This window comes from Doryrhamphus excisus, chromosome 14 (assembly GCF_030265055.1).
Source record: "Doryrhamphus excisus isolate RoL2022-K1 chromosome 14, RoL_Dexc_1.0, whole genome shotgun sequence".
Taxonomy (NCBI): domain Eukaryota; kingdom Metazoa; phylum Chordata; class Actinopteri; order Syngnathiformes; family Syngnathidae; genus Doryrhamphus; species Doryrhamphus excisus.
This window is the reverse complement of record NC_080479.1, coordinates 15,864,300-15,884,986: the sequence shown is the minus strand read 5'-3', so window position 1 is coordinate 15,884,986 and position 20,687 is coordinate 15,864,300. Positions and strand designations below refer to the sequence as shown.

Below are 20,687 nucleotides of genomic sequence, written 5' to 3'. Positions count from 1 at the left end.
TAAATACAAGCGTAATATAAACAATGATACATGAATAAAAAAGAGTTCCACTAGAGTAATCATAATTATATATATATTTTGCACTACATTTATACAGTACATATTGTACTACACTCATTTGTCTCACTTCCGCATTGCAGTATAAATAATTGCTATTGGCTGCCCTAGAAGTCGTTATATGACGCCATTTTCTAATTTGCATATGTTTGCATATGATGTCGTAAAATGCCAGCAAGAAAGAAAAAAAACAGGTAGGAAACAAAAAAGTGAGTAAAACACCTTAATTAAAATGGCTTTTGATAACATTTTTAAATTAAAAACACAATTGTACAGCTAATAACAGATTATGTTGTGTTTTTCCCATACTATGGCTCACATTTACCTGACTCCCAGTGTGGTTCGTGAACAGCACACTCTTCTGGTGAATATATGTAATAGCATTTGGTCTATCAATGACTTAATTAACAATTTTAAGATAATTCACTTAATTTAGCAAATAAAGAGTAGAAATAGACTAAAATAAAATATAAACACATCCTCCTCTTTTATACAGGAAGTGTGCCCATCTTCTGAATGCCTTTAGGTGGGGCGGAACTATCATCAGCACACCTTGTTGCTGTTTGTAACACCGTAAGGGAAAAAAAAGCCAAATCAAGACGAAAATAGTTTTTCTCATATTGCCGCTCACGTTTTTATTGACATGTACGTCACATAATACTTAGTCGTTGTGTTCAGTTAATAACATTCATTCATTTAATCAAAGTGTACGCAGAGCGTATAACTTTATTTTACACTCAACTCAAAGCTCGTGAATACATTTCACACTGTTGTGCTCCTAGCCCCGCCCACCTCTTTTGCTCACCAACATGGCGGACTTTCTGCCACTTTAGATGAGCAGACTTTCACTTTGCTTGTTTGAAATAAATTGCTTTTTAAAAAAAATTACTGTCTCACTTATTTATTTTTTTAAAGCTCTCCTTAGGACCTTCTTAAAATTTCAGAAAGGCGCCTTGCTTGAAAAGTTTAAATTAAGCATTTGACACAGTTTATACGAATTAAAGCCTGGTTTATTATATAGGTAAAATCAAAATATCACAGTGGATCTTTTGATTGCTGCATCTTTAATTATGTGTAGATGCCAAAACAAAAAAATATGACTCTATATTCATCTTTTTGTTTGTGTTACTTTACCGCATACATGTATATGTACTGCAGTAGGGGGGGGTTGTTCGCTGAAGTGTATGATTAAACCTGTAAAGTAGAAAAGATACAGTATTCCCTGCCATGATGGAGAGCACCAATACAATACAATAGATCACCCCCTCCCTACATGACCCACAGTGAAAAAAGTGCCACCCCGACGGCCATTGTCAGGGAGAGCTGGACATGCGTGGCCCCGTTACACAGATCGGTAACGCAACAGTCAAAGGTGGCGGTGAACGGTGCTCCAAGGGCGCTGTCGTTAATCGTAAGCTGACACAGGTCTTCGTCCAGGCAGCCGCGGGCGTACAATCTGACAGGCAACGTTCCGTTGAACACTGAAACAAATACACAATGGAAACTTCATATGTGACCTTTATAGGACATTGGAGCATCTGCAGAATAATAATGTTCATGACTGTCATGTATGTAAAGTTGGGAGAAATGATTTTATTTGAAAATAAAATAAAATAAAATAAAATAAAATAAAATAAAATAAAATAAAATAAAATAAAATAAAATAAAATAAAATAAAATAAAATAAAATAAAATAAAATAAAATAAAATAAAATAAAATAAAATAAAATAAAATAAAATAAAATAAAATAAAATAAAATAAAATAAATTTAGAATAAGACCTCATGCTCACTTCCGCAATAAAAAGTTACCCAGCATACCCTGTGGGTTATTCATTCATTCATTTTTCTACCTCTTATCCTCACGACGGTCGCGGGTGGGGGGAGGGGGTGCTGGAGCCTATCCCAACTGTCTTTGGGCGAGGTGCCGTCCCTGTTAAACTATAGCCGTCCCTCCCAGTACCATTTTTGATGGTTTTGATTGATTTTTTCAAAGCACGCCAACTACTGTGTTGGTTATTGGTTGTCATCTTTCATCAGAAAACAAAAAGTCTATTGCCATCTTTTTCCGTTCTTTAGTAATCAGCAGTCGAACATAGAAAAGTCTAAAAAAAAAAGGCTTTTTGTGAAAAGATACACTGCAAGCATAACTTTCACTTTGACAAAAATTTAGCCAAAATGTCTGAACATATATTTTTTTACAAACATAACACCATGAACTATTTACAATTTTCACATTTGGAACTGATCAAATCTCCCTTCAATGTGTAATCTCTTGAACGCTACACGTCGCCAAGCGTTTTTGCTTCCTGGTTGCTGCACAGCGTGTATATCTATCTGCACTTCCTTGTGGACGTTTTTCTGGCTTAAAACTACACCAAACATGATCTCTTCTATTGTGTAATGGTGTCATCAATCTTAGTAAAAAAAATATATATATAAATAAGTCTTTGGTAGAGAAGGAGTTAATTATTGTCATGTGAAGTGTAATTCACATTTGAACCACTAGATGGTACTCAAGTATAGTGTAACTGTGTGAGCCACATACTAAGTTTCTTGTAAGTACAGAATGATGATAATGTATATGTAAAATAATAATAAAATAATAAAATAATAAAATAATAAAATAATAAAATAATAAAATAATAAAATAATAAAATCATAAAATCATAAAATCATAAAATCATAAAATCATAAAATAATAAAATAATAAAATAATAAAATAATAAAATAATAAAATAATAAAATAATAAAATATAATAAATAGATTAATAAATAAAATAAAAAATATATGCCCAATTAAGGGCAATAACTTATTGCTGTACTTATAAATATAGATTAAAAAGAAGGCAACAATATGGAACATGAATGCAAACAGAGAGAAATAAAAGCAATAAAAGTCCTATCATCAACTACAACAAAATCGACTTACCTGCATTTCCACGATAGCATGCTTGGGTGGAATTGTCACATGTGATATCACTTCCAAACAAACAGATGTCTAACAGCGAGACGGGGCACTGCCGGCAGTTCAGGCCGTATGCTGTTCAATCAGATAAAGAAAACAAAAGCAATCATTAGGAAAGCAATCATTAGGGAAAGGAACCATCAGGTGCGTCATTGGAGTCGCATTAAGAGGTGTGGCGTTATTAATTGCAGAGTAATTAATGTTGTTATGACGCGCAGCAAACAAAAGAAAGCATCACTTTTTGGCATACAAGGTGTGGTCAGTGGAGTGTGTTTTTTTTTTTTTTTTTTAAACCCCACCTTTAAATGTACTCCCAGGAATGAGTGAGACGTCACAGTCTAATGGCCATACCATTAAATTAATACATGTATATTATAAAAATTATACAAAATATACTAATAATAATAATAATTAGATCAGGGTTACACCAATCCATGTAGATATGAAAAAGGTTTTTTTTAAAGAAGAAAAAAACAACCTGCATTAAAGCACAAATCAACATTTTAAATTTTTCATTTTTTGGTGTTTTTGTTGTATTTTCTTTACAAATACTTCCATTTTTTTAACTTAACATGTCTTTATTATAATATTTTGACTTTATTATATTTATTTTTTATATATTTTATATATTTTTTTATTATTTTTTACATTTATTTATATTTATTTATTGTAATACGTATTAGAACTTTAACTCACCTACATTTCCAAAAGTAGCAACATTTTTAGTCTTTATGCTATTTTTTCCCCCTCATATTATTATGACATTATTCCCATATTTTGTCTTTATTCCCCTAAAATTTTTAAGTAATTTTTTTTATTAGATTTTACTTAATTGTATTTTTAGAATGTGACGAGAGTAACAATGAAAAAACTGCAGATTTCAAACAGGTTATAAATAAAATAAATACTGTATGTATATTAATATGAATCAACATAATAACGTGCGCCTGTGGATCGAATGAGCGCTAGCCATCGAGCATCGTCAACTCAATATCCAGCGCGACTCTCAACGCATCAGGAAGTCATATTCATCCCCGTACTTTTACATGTGAGCGTTGACAGTTAGCAATGATAATAATCTTGAATAAATCATTAAATATGGCCGACTGAACTTTGAGCATGATTAGCGCTAGCCCCTGTTGCCTATGTCGTTCTCATGCACTTACCGACTACTGCAAAGGCCACCAGAAAGAATGTCGCTTTCCAAAGGTTGTTCATCTTCGCTGCGAGGGTATTGAACGTGAATAAGATTGACACCAAATCAAACACTTAAATACGCAGACGGTCATGTGACTAATCAAGAGGTGTGTGTGTGCGTCAGCGGGAAAGGCGACAAAAATGTCACGCTTCAGGTTTTCCGAATGGAACTAGCACGATTGGAAGACTCAAGATGTAGACTCGCTTCACACATGAAGCGGGTGACATCTAAAGTATGGCCGCCGGGTTTTGGCGGAGGTCTTCTAGTCTCGATGAGCGATGCTTGCGTTGAAGGGTTCTTATAGTAGTAGTACTAGCTGGAGGCATTTTTCATTTCATTTTGGTTTCCATGTACTGTACATACCAGTAAACTTTTTTGCACAGTTGTCATAATTACCTGCGTTAATTATGAGAAAGGTGGAGTCAGCGTTTCTGGTGTCGAAATAGCAGTCTTCTTGGAAAACCGGTCTGTGGGAACATCTACAGTTCTCCGACACCGAATTCATCCAAGCTATTTGGGGAACCTGAAGATGGACAGGGAAAGGAACAATGAAATACTGGTGATGCGTTCAAGTGCAAATTCAAAATTGATTGAAAATGACTTACTTTACCTCAAAACTAAATATCCATGCTAGCAACATACAATGACAGACGCAATAATTATACATGCTAACAATAGTAAAACACAACTTCAAGGCACAAGGTACATAATTAACTTTTGTTTGGTGGAGTTATGAGATTTTCCTTATGTAAACTGTGCCTTAACTCCATTAAAGTTGAGATACACTATTATTGAAGAATTTAATGTACGTACAGACTGTACTTTGTGTCGAAATAAACCATTTGATCACGGAATAAATTAAATTACGCACGACACGCATTCAAATGTTAATGTAAATTAAACTGTGATATTAAACTCTATATGGCAAATTTAAAAATTAAAATGAAACTAATATGAAAATGACTTAAAACCGGCAAAAATCGACATCCGACATGTTAGCCGTAGAAGTCTCCTATTAGCAAAACACAGGTGTTGCAAATCAAGACACATGAGTGACAGCGGGGATGGCCAATCACACGTTAGTTAGCAAAAACCCACAGAGCCAATGAATGAGCTTTGGGGGTCGAAAATGGAATAGGTTGACAAGTACATGGAGTGACAGCGGAGACGACCAATCACACGTTAGCAAGAAAACACTGAGCCTATCGATGAGCTTTTTGAAGGTCTAAAAGGAAACATGCTTCTACTTGAGTGTCCGTTAATCACTTGGTTCGAGTGCGTGCAATGTGAACTGTATCTCAATTTAATATAGTTTAACATTTTTAAGGCACAAAGTACATAATTAACTTTTGTTTGGTGGAGTTCTGAGATTTTCCTTATGTAAACTTTGCCTTAACTCCATTAAAGTTGAGACGCGCTATTATTAAAGAATTTAATGTACGTACAGACTGTACTTTGTGTCTATATGAACCATTTGACCACGGAATAAATTAAATTACGCACGACACGCATTCAAATGTTAATGTAAATAAAACTGTGATATTAAACTCTATATAATAATCCAGATAACTGACTTAAAACCGGCAAAAATCGACAACCGAAATGTTAGCCGTAGAAGTCTCCTACTAGCAAAACACAGGTGTTGCAAATCAAGGCACATGAGTGACAGCGGAGATGGCCAATCATACGTTAGTTAGCAAGAACCCACAGAGCCAATGAATGAGCTTTAGAGGTCGAAAATGGAATAGGTTGACAAGTACATGGAGTGACAGCGGAGACGGCCAATCACACGTTAGTTTGCAAGAACACACAGAGCCAATGAATGAGCTTTGGAGGTCGACAAGGAAATAGGTTTCCAAGTACATGGAGTGACAGCGGAGACGGCCAATCACACGTGAGTTAGCAAGAACCCACAGAGCCAATGAATGAGCTTTGGGGGTCGAAAAGGAAATAGGTTTCCAAGTACATGGAGTGACAGCGGAGACGACCAATCACACGTTAGTTAGCAAGACCCCACAGAGCCAATGAATGAGCTTTGGGGGTCGAAAATGAAATAGGTTGACAAGTATATGGAGTGACAGCGGAGACGACCAATCATACGTTAGCAAGAAAACACTGAGCCTATCGATGAGCTTTTTGAAGGTCTAAAAGGAAACAGGCTTCTACTTGAGTGTCCTTTTATCGCTTGGTGTGAACTGTATCTCAATTTAATATAGTTTAACATTTTTTGTGTGTGTGATTACGCCTTTAATATGTTATAAACGTTCCTGAAAAACATTAACCAGACTGTAGAAAGTGAATGTAGTGTAGCGTTGGGTGTGTTGTGTGTTTCAAGCTGCTGTTTCGTGTATGGACACTGGAGGGCAGTCGGGTTCAGCTTGCGGGCTGGAACGGGCGTGTAGAACAAGAGTTCTGAGGAAGTACTGCTGGGTGTTCACGTGTCTGTCTCACTTCGCATTTATACAAAAGGTGTAAAAAAATTGTGTAAAATTCACACAAATGGACATATTTACTTAGTATCTTTAAAAAAAAACATGCTCAAAAAGGCATTTGTGTACAGTATTGACTTTCTCTCCCTCTCACTGTGAAAACATTTGATTATTTGGTCAAGGGCGCCACCTACTGTTATGAAGTGTAACCTACTACTTTAATGATTTTTTTTTAAATGTACACAACTAGTCATTATATTACCAGACAATTAACTTTTGTTTAGTGTGGGTACTTAACAAACAAACCCAAAACAAATTATTATTTTTTTCTCATATAATTTCAAAATTTTATAGAATATAGCGCAAAGTGGCGAGGGTAAGAATGCAAAGACTGTATAGGCACATGCTAAGGACACTACGGCCACTAGGGGACGCCAAATAAAGCTTTATTGAAATTAGTTACTTATTACTATGAATTCTTCAAACATAAAAGGTCACATTGATTCAAATGTAAAGCAATGTCCAATTTATATTATTATAAATGATAACGAATATGCCTAATTTTTGGAAAATTATGGACATTGTAAATTGTTAACATGTTAGGATGTTGATTTTGTTTAGTCATGTCAGCAATATGGATTTTAATATAACATTGAACATAACATTTGCCTGTGTGTATATTTGGTCACGCCCTCCCGCCTCCGAAGTTATTGTGTGCAAAATGGATGGATATTTAAAATGTTTGACATTTATATTTATGATGTATTCACTTATTTGCATGGCGGTAATCGTATTTATAGTATTATTCAGATTTTTTTGCAAGTATTTTTAATTTGTTACTCATGTAGATTGGGCCTTACAAATGGCATTAGTGTTGAATCGCCATTCAGAATTGAAGTCAAAGTGAAAATAGTGAGAAAATCTGACCGGAATCGAACAAAGTAATCATGGAAAACTTCCCTACCACTTCCCGCAGTCGTTTTATCAACAGCTCCTCCACAAAATCTCTTCTTCTTTCTCACGGAAAGTTGTGTGCTGCAGTGAAATACGTCAAGAGTGGAAATAACGGTTTAGGCTGCACCACGGATCCCCCCCATGGTGGGCGTGGCCATTTCTGAATCAATACATTACGACGAGGAAATATGAAAGCACATCAGATTTACTTTATTTTCAAGTCACAGTTTTTTTTTGTTTTTTTTTTGTAGTACAAACGGATAAATAAAATTGCATTTAAAAACAACATGGAAGGTTTTACGAGCTCAATGTTTTTCCCTGAAAACATCCCATTGATCAACCTCTCTCATGGAGTACACTGAAGTATACGATATGTGTACATATTTTCGCATTTTTGCATATAACGTCCAAGGGGTTTCTTCTTCTTCTTCTTTTTTACGGATAGTGCTAGACCGTTACTAAAACGGTGGATAATCACAGCAGGCTTCCCAACATGGAGGCGAGGACGGCGGCCCCGATGGCGGTCGTGAGCGTTATCTTAGCGGAAGGCGTCGCCGCGCTCGTTTGTACGGGGTTACAGTTATCCGTGGAGCAACACTCGACCACCGCTTCGTACGTTACGCCCAGTAGGGTGTTGTTGGTGGTCATGTTACAGCTGGTGGACTCGATGCAGCCCTGAGTGTTGAATCCCACCGAGGAGATGGAGAAAGCTAAGAGAGAGAAAGATGCGATTTGAGTGGAGATATAGCGGGGGATGGGGTTACGCAACAGAGGAGTCGAACTTACTCGCTTTCCCTGTGAAGCACTGGGAGGTGTTGGTTTCGCATGTGACTTCAGTGGACGACAGACAGAAGCCGGCGATACCGAAACTGCATTGATTGCAAGTGAGGGAGTCCACTGAAATAGACCAAAAAATAAAAATAGTCAATAAAAAAAACTCCTATAATTGCCAATTAATGCAGACAGATAATTATGCATATTAATATAAAGCCAATAATGGTGCAGAAAATTATTAAATATGACAACACAATGAATGACTTAACATGAAAGTCAAGATTATTTCTACAAAAAAATATTCAAAATATTCGTACTAATTCCATAATTTCTCACCTAAAATGAAGCCGGCCAAAGCCGCAATGACTCCAAATAGGATCCTGTTCATGTTTGCTGTGTGGATCTGGATCAGATTGCTCACGGAATCCGTTTCAGTCGCTGTTAGCTTGTGTGACAAACTGATGAACCTGTTTTGAGGGAAGGGTTTTATGCCCTTACAGGTGGGGTGGGTCATGGGGGGGGAGAGAAGAGGGGGTGTGGTTTCGCATCTTTCATCGCACGTCACAAAGAATGAAGAAGTGCTACAAGGGGGGGGGGGCCCTGTCGAGCTACTAAAAAAGACATCACAGTTGCTATCATGGGTGTCTACTTCTTCCATGGGGGGGGGGGGGTTGCATGCAAAAAATCAGTATTACATTTGACATATATATCAATATTAAATAGCTTTTCAGGCATTTTATTTGGTAAAACAAAGAAACACTGTACAGCCAACACGCTAACCACCAGGTCACCGTGCAACAAAGTACTATACTGTTTTATAATGATTTTTTTTTGTTTCATTCATTCATTTGCTGCCGCTTATCGTCACAAGGGTCGCGTGGGGTCGGGGGGTGGGAGGGGGTGTGGTTTCGCATATTTTGTCTTCTCGTCGCACGTCACAAAGAATGAAGAAGAGCTACAAAGGGGTGTGTTGACTCACTAAAAAAGACATCACAGTTGATATCACGGGTGTCTACTTTTTCCACGGGGGGGGGGGGGGGGGGGGGGGGGGGGGTCGCATGCAAAAAAATCAGTATTACATTTGACAAATATATCAATATTAAATAGCTTTTCAGGCATTTTATTTGGTAAAACAAGGAAACACTGTACGGGCCAACACGCTAACCACCAGGTCACCGTGCAACAAAGTACTATACTGTTTTATAATGATTTTTTTTTGTTTCATTCATTCATTTGCTGCCGCTTATCGTCACAAGGGTCGCGTGGGGTGGGGGGGTGGTTTCACATATTTTGTCTTCTCGTAGCATGTCACAAAGAATGAAGAAGAGCTACAAGGGGGGTGTGTTGACTCACTTAAAAAGACATCACAGTTGATATCACGGGTGTCTACTTCTTCCACCGAGGGGGGGGGCGCATGCAAAAAATCAGTATTACATTTGACAAATATATCAATATTAAATAGCTTTTTATTTGGTAAAACAAAGAAACACTGTGAAACACTGAAACACCAAATAAAATATAATTGTAATTTCTGGGAAATTAGATTGTGTTTCATTGTTTTTATAATTGTCCTAATTTTACAAATATTTTGTCAATATTAAATAGCCCAGTAAATATTTTCAGCCATTTTATTTGGTGAAACATACGTAATAGTGACTGTGGGCCAACACGCTAACCACCAGGCCCCCGTGCAACAAAGTTCTACACAGTCAAGTTATATACTGCCAACTTATATACCTTGTCCTTTGTTCCTAGTATTGTTTTCTATGACCTCACTTTTGTAAATGGGAGTGGGGAGATATAATATTATGGGAATACATTTTTAATATTGCGAGAAGAAAATTTACAACAAGAAAGTTGAAATAGTTTGAAAATGAAATGAGAAAATACAGTACAAATATTACAGGAAAAAGGTTGTATTCTTATAGGGAAAATTAGAATTTTACTATAATAAGAAAATAATTATAATTTTAGTCTGATAGAATTGAGATATATATTTTTTGTTATTTTTGAGAAACAAACCAAATAAAATATGGCTGTAATTTCTGGGATTTTTTTTATTTATCAATATTAAATAGCCCAGTAAATATTTTCAGCCATTTTATTTAGTGAAACATAATAGTAACTGTGGGCCGACATGCTAACCACCAGGCTACCGTGCAACAAAGTTCTACACAGTCAAGTTACTATATACTGTCAACTTATATACCTTGTCCTTTGTTCCAAGTATTGTGTTCTATGACCTCAAACAGAGCACAGAACTGTTCTTAAATAGGTTTTCTTTCTTCCCAGTTTATTAAATGTCCCACGGCACGTAAATACATTGGCCTGTTTAGCATTGTTAAACCACAGAATCCATCAAGAGCCTGCTTTCATTCTCATGTGCGCGGCCCCTCGATGGGAAAAGTTTGGACAAACGTCAGATTTGGAATGAGAAACTATTGAACTCTTTGTGCTACGGGGGACGGTCGGACAGGACAAACCGGTTATTCCCGTCGGATAGAAACGAAGAGGACAATGAAACCAAATCACATCTGTAGCATGAACCACAAACAAAATACACAGGGTTGAAAATTTTATTGTATAGTTGTTTTTTTTTTATATCATACAATCTTACAAGATGTGCCCATTCGGGGGAGATGTGGGAAGTTGAGGAGGTTGTTGGGTAGAAATCCAGAGATAAGAGCTTGTCGTGATGTGCAATTCGCCTTATCTTGGTGTTCATTTCTAAATAAACAGTATGCAGGCCAAATCAAAACAAGTCTCACACAGCTTGGCAGCGACACCAATATTTTAGGACATTAAAACCAGTTGAACAGGCAAAAAAAAAAAAAAAAAAAAGAACGGAATATTCAAACCCCCCCCCCCAAAAAAAACGGCTAAAATTGTACAACCATCTCACAACCGCTCAATTTTTAGGCATGAATCTTAAAAAAAACGGCACAAGGAGCTTTAAGAAACGGTCGTATAAAGTGGTTAATGTTGATACGACGACGTTTTCACGCCAGCACGTTGACCAGAAACAGAGCGCCGACGGTGGCGAGGGCCAAATGCAGGCCCGAAGCGGCAGGCAGACCGGGCGCGGCGTTGCAGAGGTTGGTGTCGCAGCACGTCCTGGTCATCTTGTAGATGGTGGCGTTGGAGCTGCTGGAGGGGAAGTTGACCTCTTTGGTGGAGTTGCACTCGGCCAGAGCCAGGCAGCCCTTCATGGAGACGTCCACAAAGCCGGCTGAGGGGAGGGGGGGAACGAGGACAACATCAACTTGGGGGTGGAGGGGTGGGGGAAGCAGTCGGAGAATGAAAAGTATGTCTACTACACAGAATTTGGGATAGGCCAGAAATGCACCTGAAACTCCGGTTTTACATTTTTGGCATTTGAACAGAATCCATCAACTCTTGACAACAATGACGCTTATTCTGTCGGAAATATCTGTACAACATCATCATAGCCGTTCCAGAAAGTCTGTGGAAATGTGTGTCATTTATTTACTGTATTTATGGCGTGGGCGAAGACTAATTTGTGCGTTCCGTTTACGCATTAATTGGCACACAATTCATGACTGAAAATGGCGCACATTGGCACAAAATGGTGGCCGGAAATAGTTCAATATTGAACAAAGCAAAATTTGTTCTCAAATCTGAAAATCACTCCACACTCTTTATTGCTCTCTGGTTCTACCATATCTTACTTATTGTGTGTAAATATGGGCTAATAACTATAAAAGCAATCTTCACTCGCTAAATGTACTGCAAAAAAGGTCAGTAAGGATAATTCATAATGGCGCCTACAGAGAACATACTAACTCCTTATTTCTAAAATCACAAATACTTGCTTCAAACAGCTAAAATAATGCATAAGGCTAAAATAACCAATTAGCTAAAAATGTCATCCAATACTTCTCTACAAGAGAGGAGAAATATGATCTCAGGGAAGAAGTACATTTGAAACACTTCTATGCTAGGACTACGTTAAAAAGCCATAGCATTTCAGTATGTGGAATCAAACTATGGGATGGATTGAGTAAGGACCTCAAACAATGCACAACGATGAGCCAATTCAAGAAACAATACAAGCAGTTGATGTTTGCTGACACTTACTAAAATTAAAATTAAAATTAAAATTAAAATTAAAATTAAAATTAAAATTAAAATTAAAATTAAAATTAAAATTAAAATTAAAATTAAAATTAAAATTAAAATTAAAATTAAAATTAAAATTAAAATTAAAATTAAAATTAAAATTAAAATTAAAATTCTTAATTTTTTAGGATAAACGTTACAATTTTTTAAATTAAAAAACAAAAAAACAAACGTAAACTATATTAGGAAAGCAGGAAGTGAACAAATGTAACAGTTACTGATTGTAAAAGTACCAGATGGAGGGGTAGGATTTAGAACTCTGACCGTTTTTGCCCAGCGTCTTTCTTGTGATGGAGTCATGAACCCTGACCTTAACTGAGGAAAAGTGAGGCCTGCAGTTATTTGGATATTGTGGGGTCTTTTGTGACTTCTTATACTATGAGTCGTCGCTGCAGTTTGTGTTATTTTTTGGTTGGCTGGCCAAAACTGTCATCAACACTGATATATTAAGTGGATATTAACAGAGGCTTGCAGTTCTTCGGATGTTGTTGTGGGGTCTTTTGTGACCCCTTTGGATGAGTCAATGCTGCACTCTTGGGGTCATTGTGATTGGCCGGCCACTCCTGGGAAGGTTCACCACTGTTCAAACTGTTGTTTTCACCATTTGTGGATAAAAGACTCTCACTGTGGTTTGCTGGAGTCCTAAAGTCTTAGCTATTGCTTGACCGTGAACGAGTAAGATCCCGAGTAAGTTTAGCATTAAAGCATTTGAGCCTGAATAAACGCAAATTTTGTTCAAATTGGAAAAAAAGGAATGTGTATACATACTAGCATATATTTGAAACAGTATTGTCACACAGTAACTGCAAATAGACGCAATTACAATACAAATTGCAATACATGCATCATCAGTGTAAACAGGACTTTCCACTATTAATTAAACTATCCCTATTCTGTTCACACTGGATATATTGGCATCTGAACAGGAAGGAATTTGATTATTTGATTCAATACATCAAATCGCTAAATTCAAATCGGAACATCATGACAAGGTTGCGCCCCAAATAAACATTTAAACAATCTTTGGTGAGTTCAAATGCAAACTTAATGTGAGTGGGTTTGAATGCCTAAAAGACAAAAAGGAGTAGTCTTTGCTGATCGTCATCAGCGCGTAAGAATGAAGATAATGCTGACCAGTATAACCAGTTCTCCAACTGAGCAGGTTTGGGAGATTGTTATTGGATGTTGCGCTATGTTGCTCATCTCAATATTGGCAAGAAGTTACAGTATGTACCAATCTATGATCACCTGTGCGTTCATGCGATACATATCTTGACAGATGCTTAATATTGGCTTTCTCACTGATAAGAGTTATCATCCAGTATTTCATTAGCGATCCTGATAGGGCAGCAGCTCTCGTAAGGAAGCTAGCAGTAATTGTACAAAAATAAAGTCAAAATATTAAGAGAAAAAAGTTGCCATTTTAGCAATTTAATAAAAATATATAGTCATGAAATTATGAGAAACAGAGTTTCAGAGAGTGAGTTGTGGATACCAGCATAAAAACAAGCATATTGGCCTTGTTTGGATGGAGTAGCGCTCAAGCTAAATGGCTAAATTCTAATCACGTGATATTTTCTTTACTTCAGAACTACAACAAATTATTTAAATACTGCTCTGCTTGCGAGCCAGTGAGTAACCGGTAGCTCTTTCTTTGGCGGGAGGCAATCACGAGCTAGCCATGAGCTCAACCCAATAGAAATTACAGGATGTCGTTGTAGTATATAACAGTATAACAACGTAACAGTCTGTCTCATAGAGACATCAAACATAAGACTAAACACATCACACAGCAACTTAACACGTACACATATGAAATATACAAACATGTACCAGTCAAAAATCCCCATGTTCAAATTACATCTGAGCGACGCAGTCATTGGGGCGCTGCATTGACGTCAGCCTCCCTCTGATGATCACCTTGTAGGGTTTTGCTGCTAACAACACTTGCGGCATTTCTTGCGGACACGCACACCACATCTTTACGAGCGCTAACCTCATTCTGGGTGTCATTCCACGGGTAAAACCTTGCATGGAATGCCTCTGTGTCACATTCCGGTAGCTCTTGAGTGACACCGGATGCTTTGTGTTACACAACGTATATCTTTTTGCGATGGGCGAGAAACGGGACAAAGGTTTTGAGGTAGGTAGGTAGGTAGGTAGGTAGTAGCTACTTTATTCATCCCTATAGGGAAATTCAGAAGTTGAAGGTACTTACCGGCCGATCCTTTACCGCTGTAGCAATGCTCCCCTTGGGCACATGTCACCTCCTTGGTTAGGCACAAGTTCCAGAAGCCAATTTTGCACTCATAGCACTGCAGAGCGTGGCCTGGGAACAAAAAGACGTCATTAAAAGAATGACAAGTAATGACTTTAATTGCTGATTCATACAAAATACATCACGTGACACCAACAAACTGTGTGGTCTACTCTACTTTTTGACAAACTAAATAAAATCTATAATAAAACTTTTTATTGTTCCAGCATGTGCTATGACAAGAACAGTCTCAAAATGCACTGATGGACACTTTAAATTAGTGTACTTCACTTACACCAATGGCGCCAAGTGGGGAGGCAATATTTATTTTTTTATTGCAAAAAATCCTTCAAAAAAACACATTAAAGGAACCACGAAATCCAAAGAAATACAGCTGGAATAGGTGCAGATTCTGGAAGAACTAGAAAGCTTTCTGTGCTGGTTATTACGTTTAGCTGCTCTATAGGAGTCCACAATTCAATACAAAGGGCTGAAAAATGAGCATAATAGGGTCCTTTTAAAGAAATATGAGACTTACTTAAATAAATATAAGCTTCACTTAAAAAATAAATTTGTGTTCATTTGTGTTATCATTGACTAATATTTGTTTGACCTGAAATATTAGGAGTTCCATCCATTTTCAATGCCGCTTATCCTCACTAGTGTAGTGGGGGTATGCTAGAGCATGGGTCGGCAACCTTTATTATCAAAAGAGCCATTTTACCCACACGCTTACTAAAGGAAAACAGATAGGAGCCGCAAAACATCATTTAAAAACAATATCTTATAAACTTTTGAAAGTTTGAATCAGTTTTAACGCCACATTTTTACACCAAATTGTTGCTTCTCGTCACATGTGAGCTCTTTGAGCTCATCCAATCACGAGTCAGAACTCATTCACTTCAATTCATTCAGGGTCTCACAGAAAGTCAGATTAAAAAAAAAACTCATTAAAAAATGCATATTTTTTCCCATTAGGGTATTTAAAAAAAATACTTGAGCGTTGTGAAGGGAGCCACAACAAAGTGGCTGAAGAGCCACATGCGGCTCTGGAGCCAGGGGTTGCTGACCCCTGTGCTAGAGCGTATCCCAGTCAACATTGGACGCGAGGCAGGGTACACCATGGACTGGTCGTGGTCGCCAGCCAATTACAAGTTAATTATCATAAAAAAGGCTTGATTATAATCATTTAAAAAAAAAATCACCACCAAAAAAAGCATTTAAAAAGGCAAAAAATTACATGATATCTAAGTGAAAAAGTGATGACGGCATGGGCTTTCACGTTGAAAAACGCCAACCGTCAGGTGACCTACCGCACCTTACAAGCACCAAAATGCTGATTGACAAGTTTACGTCAGCTTTCCTCCTTCCCAAAATCCAGTCCAACAAGATGCATGTACAACACACACACACACACACACACACACATCACATTATGTGTCAATATAACAATGTCTCATGCATGAAGGAGAACAGATAAACACCTAATAAATAGCACGCAAACACCGACTGATGTTTACCCCCTCTTCTATTTTTGTTGTCGTTTAAGGTGAAAGTCATTTCGTCTGTGGGGGGAAAAAATGTCGCCTGTATGAGATTTTTCCATGTTCCAAAAGCCCCACCTGACCAAAAAGCGGTGAGGTAAGACATGTAGCATGAGTCACAGGAACGTTACATAAACAAAAACGGAACATTACGTTCTTTCATTCAATCTGACGCTCATTTGCAGAAACCTCTGATTGAAAGCATTTTTAATTGAAGTATCAGTGTTGTTCTATTTACAAAAAAATAACATTTTGACTATCAAAGCAGGCATTATTGGTGAGAAGATTATTATTTAATCAAACTAAAATATTTTTAATATTTTTATTACCAGTATAGACAATATATTGTAATATATTAACACTAAAATAATGTTTAAAAAATAGGACAATAACAAAATTCATGCAATAAAATAACAATTAGCATCACAAATGATGTGTAGTTCCCAGACAGAAGCTCCTCGTGGTGACATCCATTTTGTTAAACTAATTCTAAATGTTATTTTAGAGCCTAAAATGTTAAGCTGCCTGAACTTTTAGGGTGTGGCTCTTTAGCAAGGTGAACGCCATACATATACCGCCCCCTGGTGTTAGTTCAATGAACTAATGATCAAGTGACGTCGTTGTGCAGTGCCTTAGATGTCCACCAGAGGGGGGCAAAAGCTACAGAAGACTCAAGGTAAGTGTTGTCATTGTTCTTTTAGGAGAGTTAATGAAAACACACCTCAAACCCAAAAATAATAATAATAAAAATAAACATGACTTGAAACTAACCACCAGAAGCAGTCACGTGCTTTGATAACGTTTTGGCCATTTTTCTCCTTGCACAAGCACCTCCGCGGGTTAGTCAGGTGTGTAAAGCAAACAGCAGGGGTTTGCGTTGGGATTTCAAGATACCTGTAACAGGATGGGAGGCACCCGCCTGGCGGGGGGAATCAGGAAGGTCAACAGAGTCTTTGCATTTTTTTCATATCCAGTGTGAACAAGAAAAATGTTCACATTCCTTAAAAGCGTCAATATACAATAACAATAATTAGGGATGTCCGATAATTATCAGTACTAATATTATCAGTATCGGATTTTTGTTGAGTGTTTAATGACCAACACTAGTGACGTAAACCGCAACCAGGATGGGAATAAAAAGGGTCGGTGCAAAAGAGGGTGTGGTCTGAAACAGGAGACCAGGACAAAAGGAAAAGGGGGGGGTGTTTGGGGGTGGGGGGGACAATGGCACCATAAACACAATGGTCAAAGAACAACTGTTACTTGTCATGCAGACTCTGCAAATCCTCTGTGGAAATGGAATTTGAGACGCGGGCCTCAACTGTTATGAGGTGAGGAATTTCTCATGCCATGGCTGACAAGTTGGGACGTGATCCAGTCTTTTCAAATCGCTCAGAAAGCTCCTCCTGTAACACATGGGCAGCCTCACCCCGGCATGGAATAAACAGTATTTGAGGCGAAAATGTACAATGTGTGCCCACACACACACACACACACACACACACACACACACACACACACACACACACACACAGATGCTGCTACTTGTTCTTTAGCAAGAACCTGACAACTCCCTCTGCGTTCCTGCTGAGCTGCAATTATAGGTGTGGAACATCAACAAATGTGATCTGGAGCCAACTGGTCGCCAGCCAATCACAGGGCACATATTGACAAACAACCATTCACAAAAACATGCATGTTTCTGAGCCGAAATAAACCCCAAAATAGCCTCACTCAGATTCCAACCTGGATCTCTTACAGTGTGTCACGAGGACTACATTTTGTAGTATTTTTGTAGTTTTGCCATTAAAAGCCTGTTTGCTACCTTCTAAATGCATTTTTTAAACATTATTAGAGCTCTAGACATGAAATAACACCCCTATAGTCACCTTTACACATTTTTACAACAATATAGTATATATAATCGGAAATAAAACATACGTTAGCATGTGGTGGCATTACTGACACCTGCATTTTTTTCATTTATTTAGCTATATTTATGCTAATTTTGGCAAAGAATACCTAAAATTGCATATTTCCGGACTAACAGTAGGCTATAATCAAACACAAAATGGCAGTTATCTAGCAATGCATATCTTGAAAGATAGTGATAGACGCAACACGTTGCAGACTCACTGGCTGTGCAACTGCTAAATAACCCGCCACGGGGCCAAAGAAAGTTAATAAAGAGGGTAAAAAACACAAAAGAAGTCTGCATCAATAATTAAATTAATATATTAATAATTAATATTTTTTTTTAAATAATCTAATGAGATAATGTCATGGAAAGCTTATTGCGAGCTCTGATGTTGCCTTGTTTGCTTAGGTAGAGTATCATTATCGCATTGTTATCGTATCGTTATCATTATCGTATCGTATCGTTATCATATCATATCGTATAGTTATCGTATCGTTATATATCATATCGTATCTTATCATTTCGTATCATTATCGTTATATATCATATCGTATCTTATCATATCGTATCATTATCGTTATCGTATCGTATCATATGTTATCGTATCATTATTATCAGTATCAAAAAAAAGAAAGAAAAAATAAAAAAAATAAAAAACAACAACAATTAAATTAATAATATATGAGTGTTTTGAGTGTTTGTTTTCTGCATGTTAAATTATAATAATGCTCTTTAAAATTGATTTTTGTTCATATTTTGGGGTGTCATGGAATGGAAGGAATTCATGGATTTCCTTTGGGAAAACTGGGAAAAAAGTGTGTTCCAAATCTGACAACAGTGTGTTATTCTGTTTAAGCGATATTTGATTAGCAAATATGCGAATAAAAAAATATCATCAAAATATATAAATATAATATTAGCAAACAGTGAGGCAGTTCATTGTGATTTTTATCTAGACTCTTGCTTTTTTTACTCAAAATGTCATTTTTTTGGAATAGTTCCTGCCAGTTCTCCCTGCCCTTTCTCTGAAGTACAGGGCTGCATAGCTTTCCGCCCCAATAGAAAAAAATAATACAATTAAAAAAATTAAATAAATACACATACATTTAATAAAAAATGAAAATTTAACAGGTGGGGGCACAAGCTAAGAAGTTATTTGTCCCACTTGTTTCGTATTTCCTGATTATTAAATGAAAAAAAATCCAATGTAGTAATTTCAAAAGCGACTGTTTAATGAGTCGAACGAGGCTAGCATGTGATACTCCCTGAAGTCATTGGAAAAACAATGACATAATATTAATTTTTGTATTATTCTCCATGAGTGCGTATTAGGGTGTGTCTCTGGGCAGTCCAAGTTGCCTTTTTAAGTCCCCTGTGAGTGAGTGTGCAGACCCAAATAAACTATATATAGTTTTTTAACTTGATATTCTCTTTAGGCTGAAAATGGCGGAAGGGTTGGGGAAGCTTTCCCTCCAAAACAGGTAAACGGACCAAACCAAGCCTAATTCTACGAGTAATGTTGAAAACTGTCGAATTAAAAGTATTTTCTTACCTATGGCGAAGCAGACTCCCACGGCCAAAAGCTGGACAATAATTCTGTTCATGTTGGACAATAACGACGTTGAACGACGTAGGGTAAATGGACTCAGACCGTTATTACAAGCTTCATCAAACAAGCCACTCTTTTTTTAAGGGGGTCTTTACACTTCGCCTCATTTATAATCTTCCACCCCTCCCATCCCAACGTCACCGTTATCCAATCAGAGGCGGTCTTGCTGCACAGTAAAGCGCAAAAAAAAACGGTTCCACCTGTGACTTAAATGGTTTAGTCCAATTTTGTGAATTGGGACCGTTGGACACTTCCTGTTTGTGTCACGTGTTCACATCCTCGCGCTGTCAAAGTCCGTAAAGTTGGGAAAGAAATATATGTATAAAAATTATGATTAAATATGACTTATTGGAGCCAATTCTGTTTTGGTTGTGGTTTTGTGGAAAGAAACCTTCATATTTGTATTTAAAATATATATTTTTTAATGTAATTATGTCTTTATTTGAAAGCTATTATTCCCAGAGCTTTGTTAGCTTAGTTGATTAGCTTAGAATGATTACATTTCCTGGTTTATCGCAGTGAAATGGTTCCAAACCCGACTGTGATACATGAATTTCTGCCAAGTATGACTCCTTATTAATAAATGTAATATTTTTGTAGTTAATGCCATAAATAACATGTCAGCGACCTTTTAAATACATGTTTTAAGCTGTAGAGCCCTCAGGACATGAAATAGCACCCCTATAGTCACCTTTTCACTCATATTACCCAATATGGTAAGCACAGTAAGAGAAAAAAAGACATAATAGAGACAAAGGTAATCACTTTGAGAGATATTGTACACATAAAGTGTATTTTTTGTATTTTGTACAGCATTATGTGCAGGTACATTATCAATAT

At 37.0% G+C, this 20,687-nt stretch overlaps 2 protein-coding genes across 2 annotated transcripts; both read right to left on the bottom strand.

Moving 5' to 3' along the window:
* Positions 1 to 1,083: 1,083 nt before the first annotated feature.
* Positions 1,084 to 8,908, bottom strand: LOC131102187 (uncharacterized). Its single transcript, XM_058047689.1, has 8 exons — positions 8,716 to 8,908; positions 8,392 to 8,502; positions 8,084 to 8,315; positions 7,616 to 7,686; positions 4,833 to 4,852; positions 4,619 to 4,745; positions 2,989 to 3,099; positions 1,084 to 1,538 (listed from the first exon to the last, which is right to left on the bottom strand). The coding sequence occupies exons 1-8, from the start codon at positions 8,891 to 8,893 to the stop codon at positions 1,327 to 1,329; spliced, it is 1,062 nt and encodes a 353-aa protein (XP_057903672.1). The 5' UTR covers positions 8,894 to 8,908; the 3' UTR covers positions 1,084 to 1,326.
* Positions 8,909 to 10,941: 2,033 nt separating this feature from the next.
* Positions 10,942 to 19,959, bottom strand: LOC131102195 (prostate stem cell antigen-like). Its single transcript, XM_058047700.1, has 3 exons — positions 19,791 to 19,959; positions 14,738 to 14,848; positions 10,942 to 11,608 (listed from the first exon to the last, which is right to left on the bottom strand). Exons 1-3 carry the CDS (start codon positions 19,840 to 19,842, stop codon positions 11,379 to 11,381), a joined length of 393 nt encoding a protein of 130 aa, XP_057903683.1. The 5' UTR covers positions 19,843 to 19,959; the 3' UTR covers positions 10,942 to 11,378.
* Positions 19,960 to 20,687: the final 728 nt, after the last annotated feature.

Bases quoted from the DNA above. Each gene is read 5' to 3' on its own strand.
- LOC131102187 (XM_058047689.1), bottom strand. From the start codon at position 8,893: ATGACCCACCCCACCTGTAAGGGCATAAAACCCTTCCCTCAAAACAGG. The intron at 7,687-8,083 runs GTGATTATCCAC...ATTTCACTGCAG, and splicing joins TCCATGTTGGGAAGCCTGCT to CACACAACTTTCCGTGAGAA. The intron at 4,853-7,615 runs GTAGGGAAGTTT...GTATGTTGCTAG, and splicing joins TAAAACGACTGCGGGAAGTG to CATGGATATTTAGTTTTGAG.
- LOC131102195 (XM_058047700.1), bottom strand. From the start codon at position 19,842: ATGAACAGAATTATTGTCCAGCTTTTGGCCGTGGGAGTCTGCTTCGCC. The intron at 14,849-19,790 runs GTAAGAAAATAC...TTTTGTTCCCAG, and splicing joins GGGAGTCTGCTTCGCCATAG to GCCACGCTCTGCAGTGCTAT. The intron at 11,609-14,737 runs GTAAGTACCTTC...CCCTCCCCTCAG, and splicing joins CAGCGGTAAAGGATCGGCCG to CCGGCTTTGTGGACGTCTCC.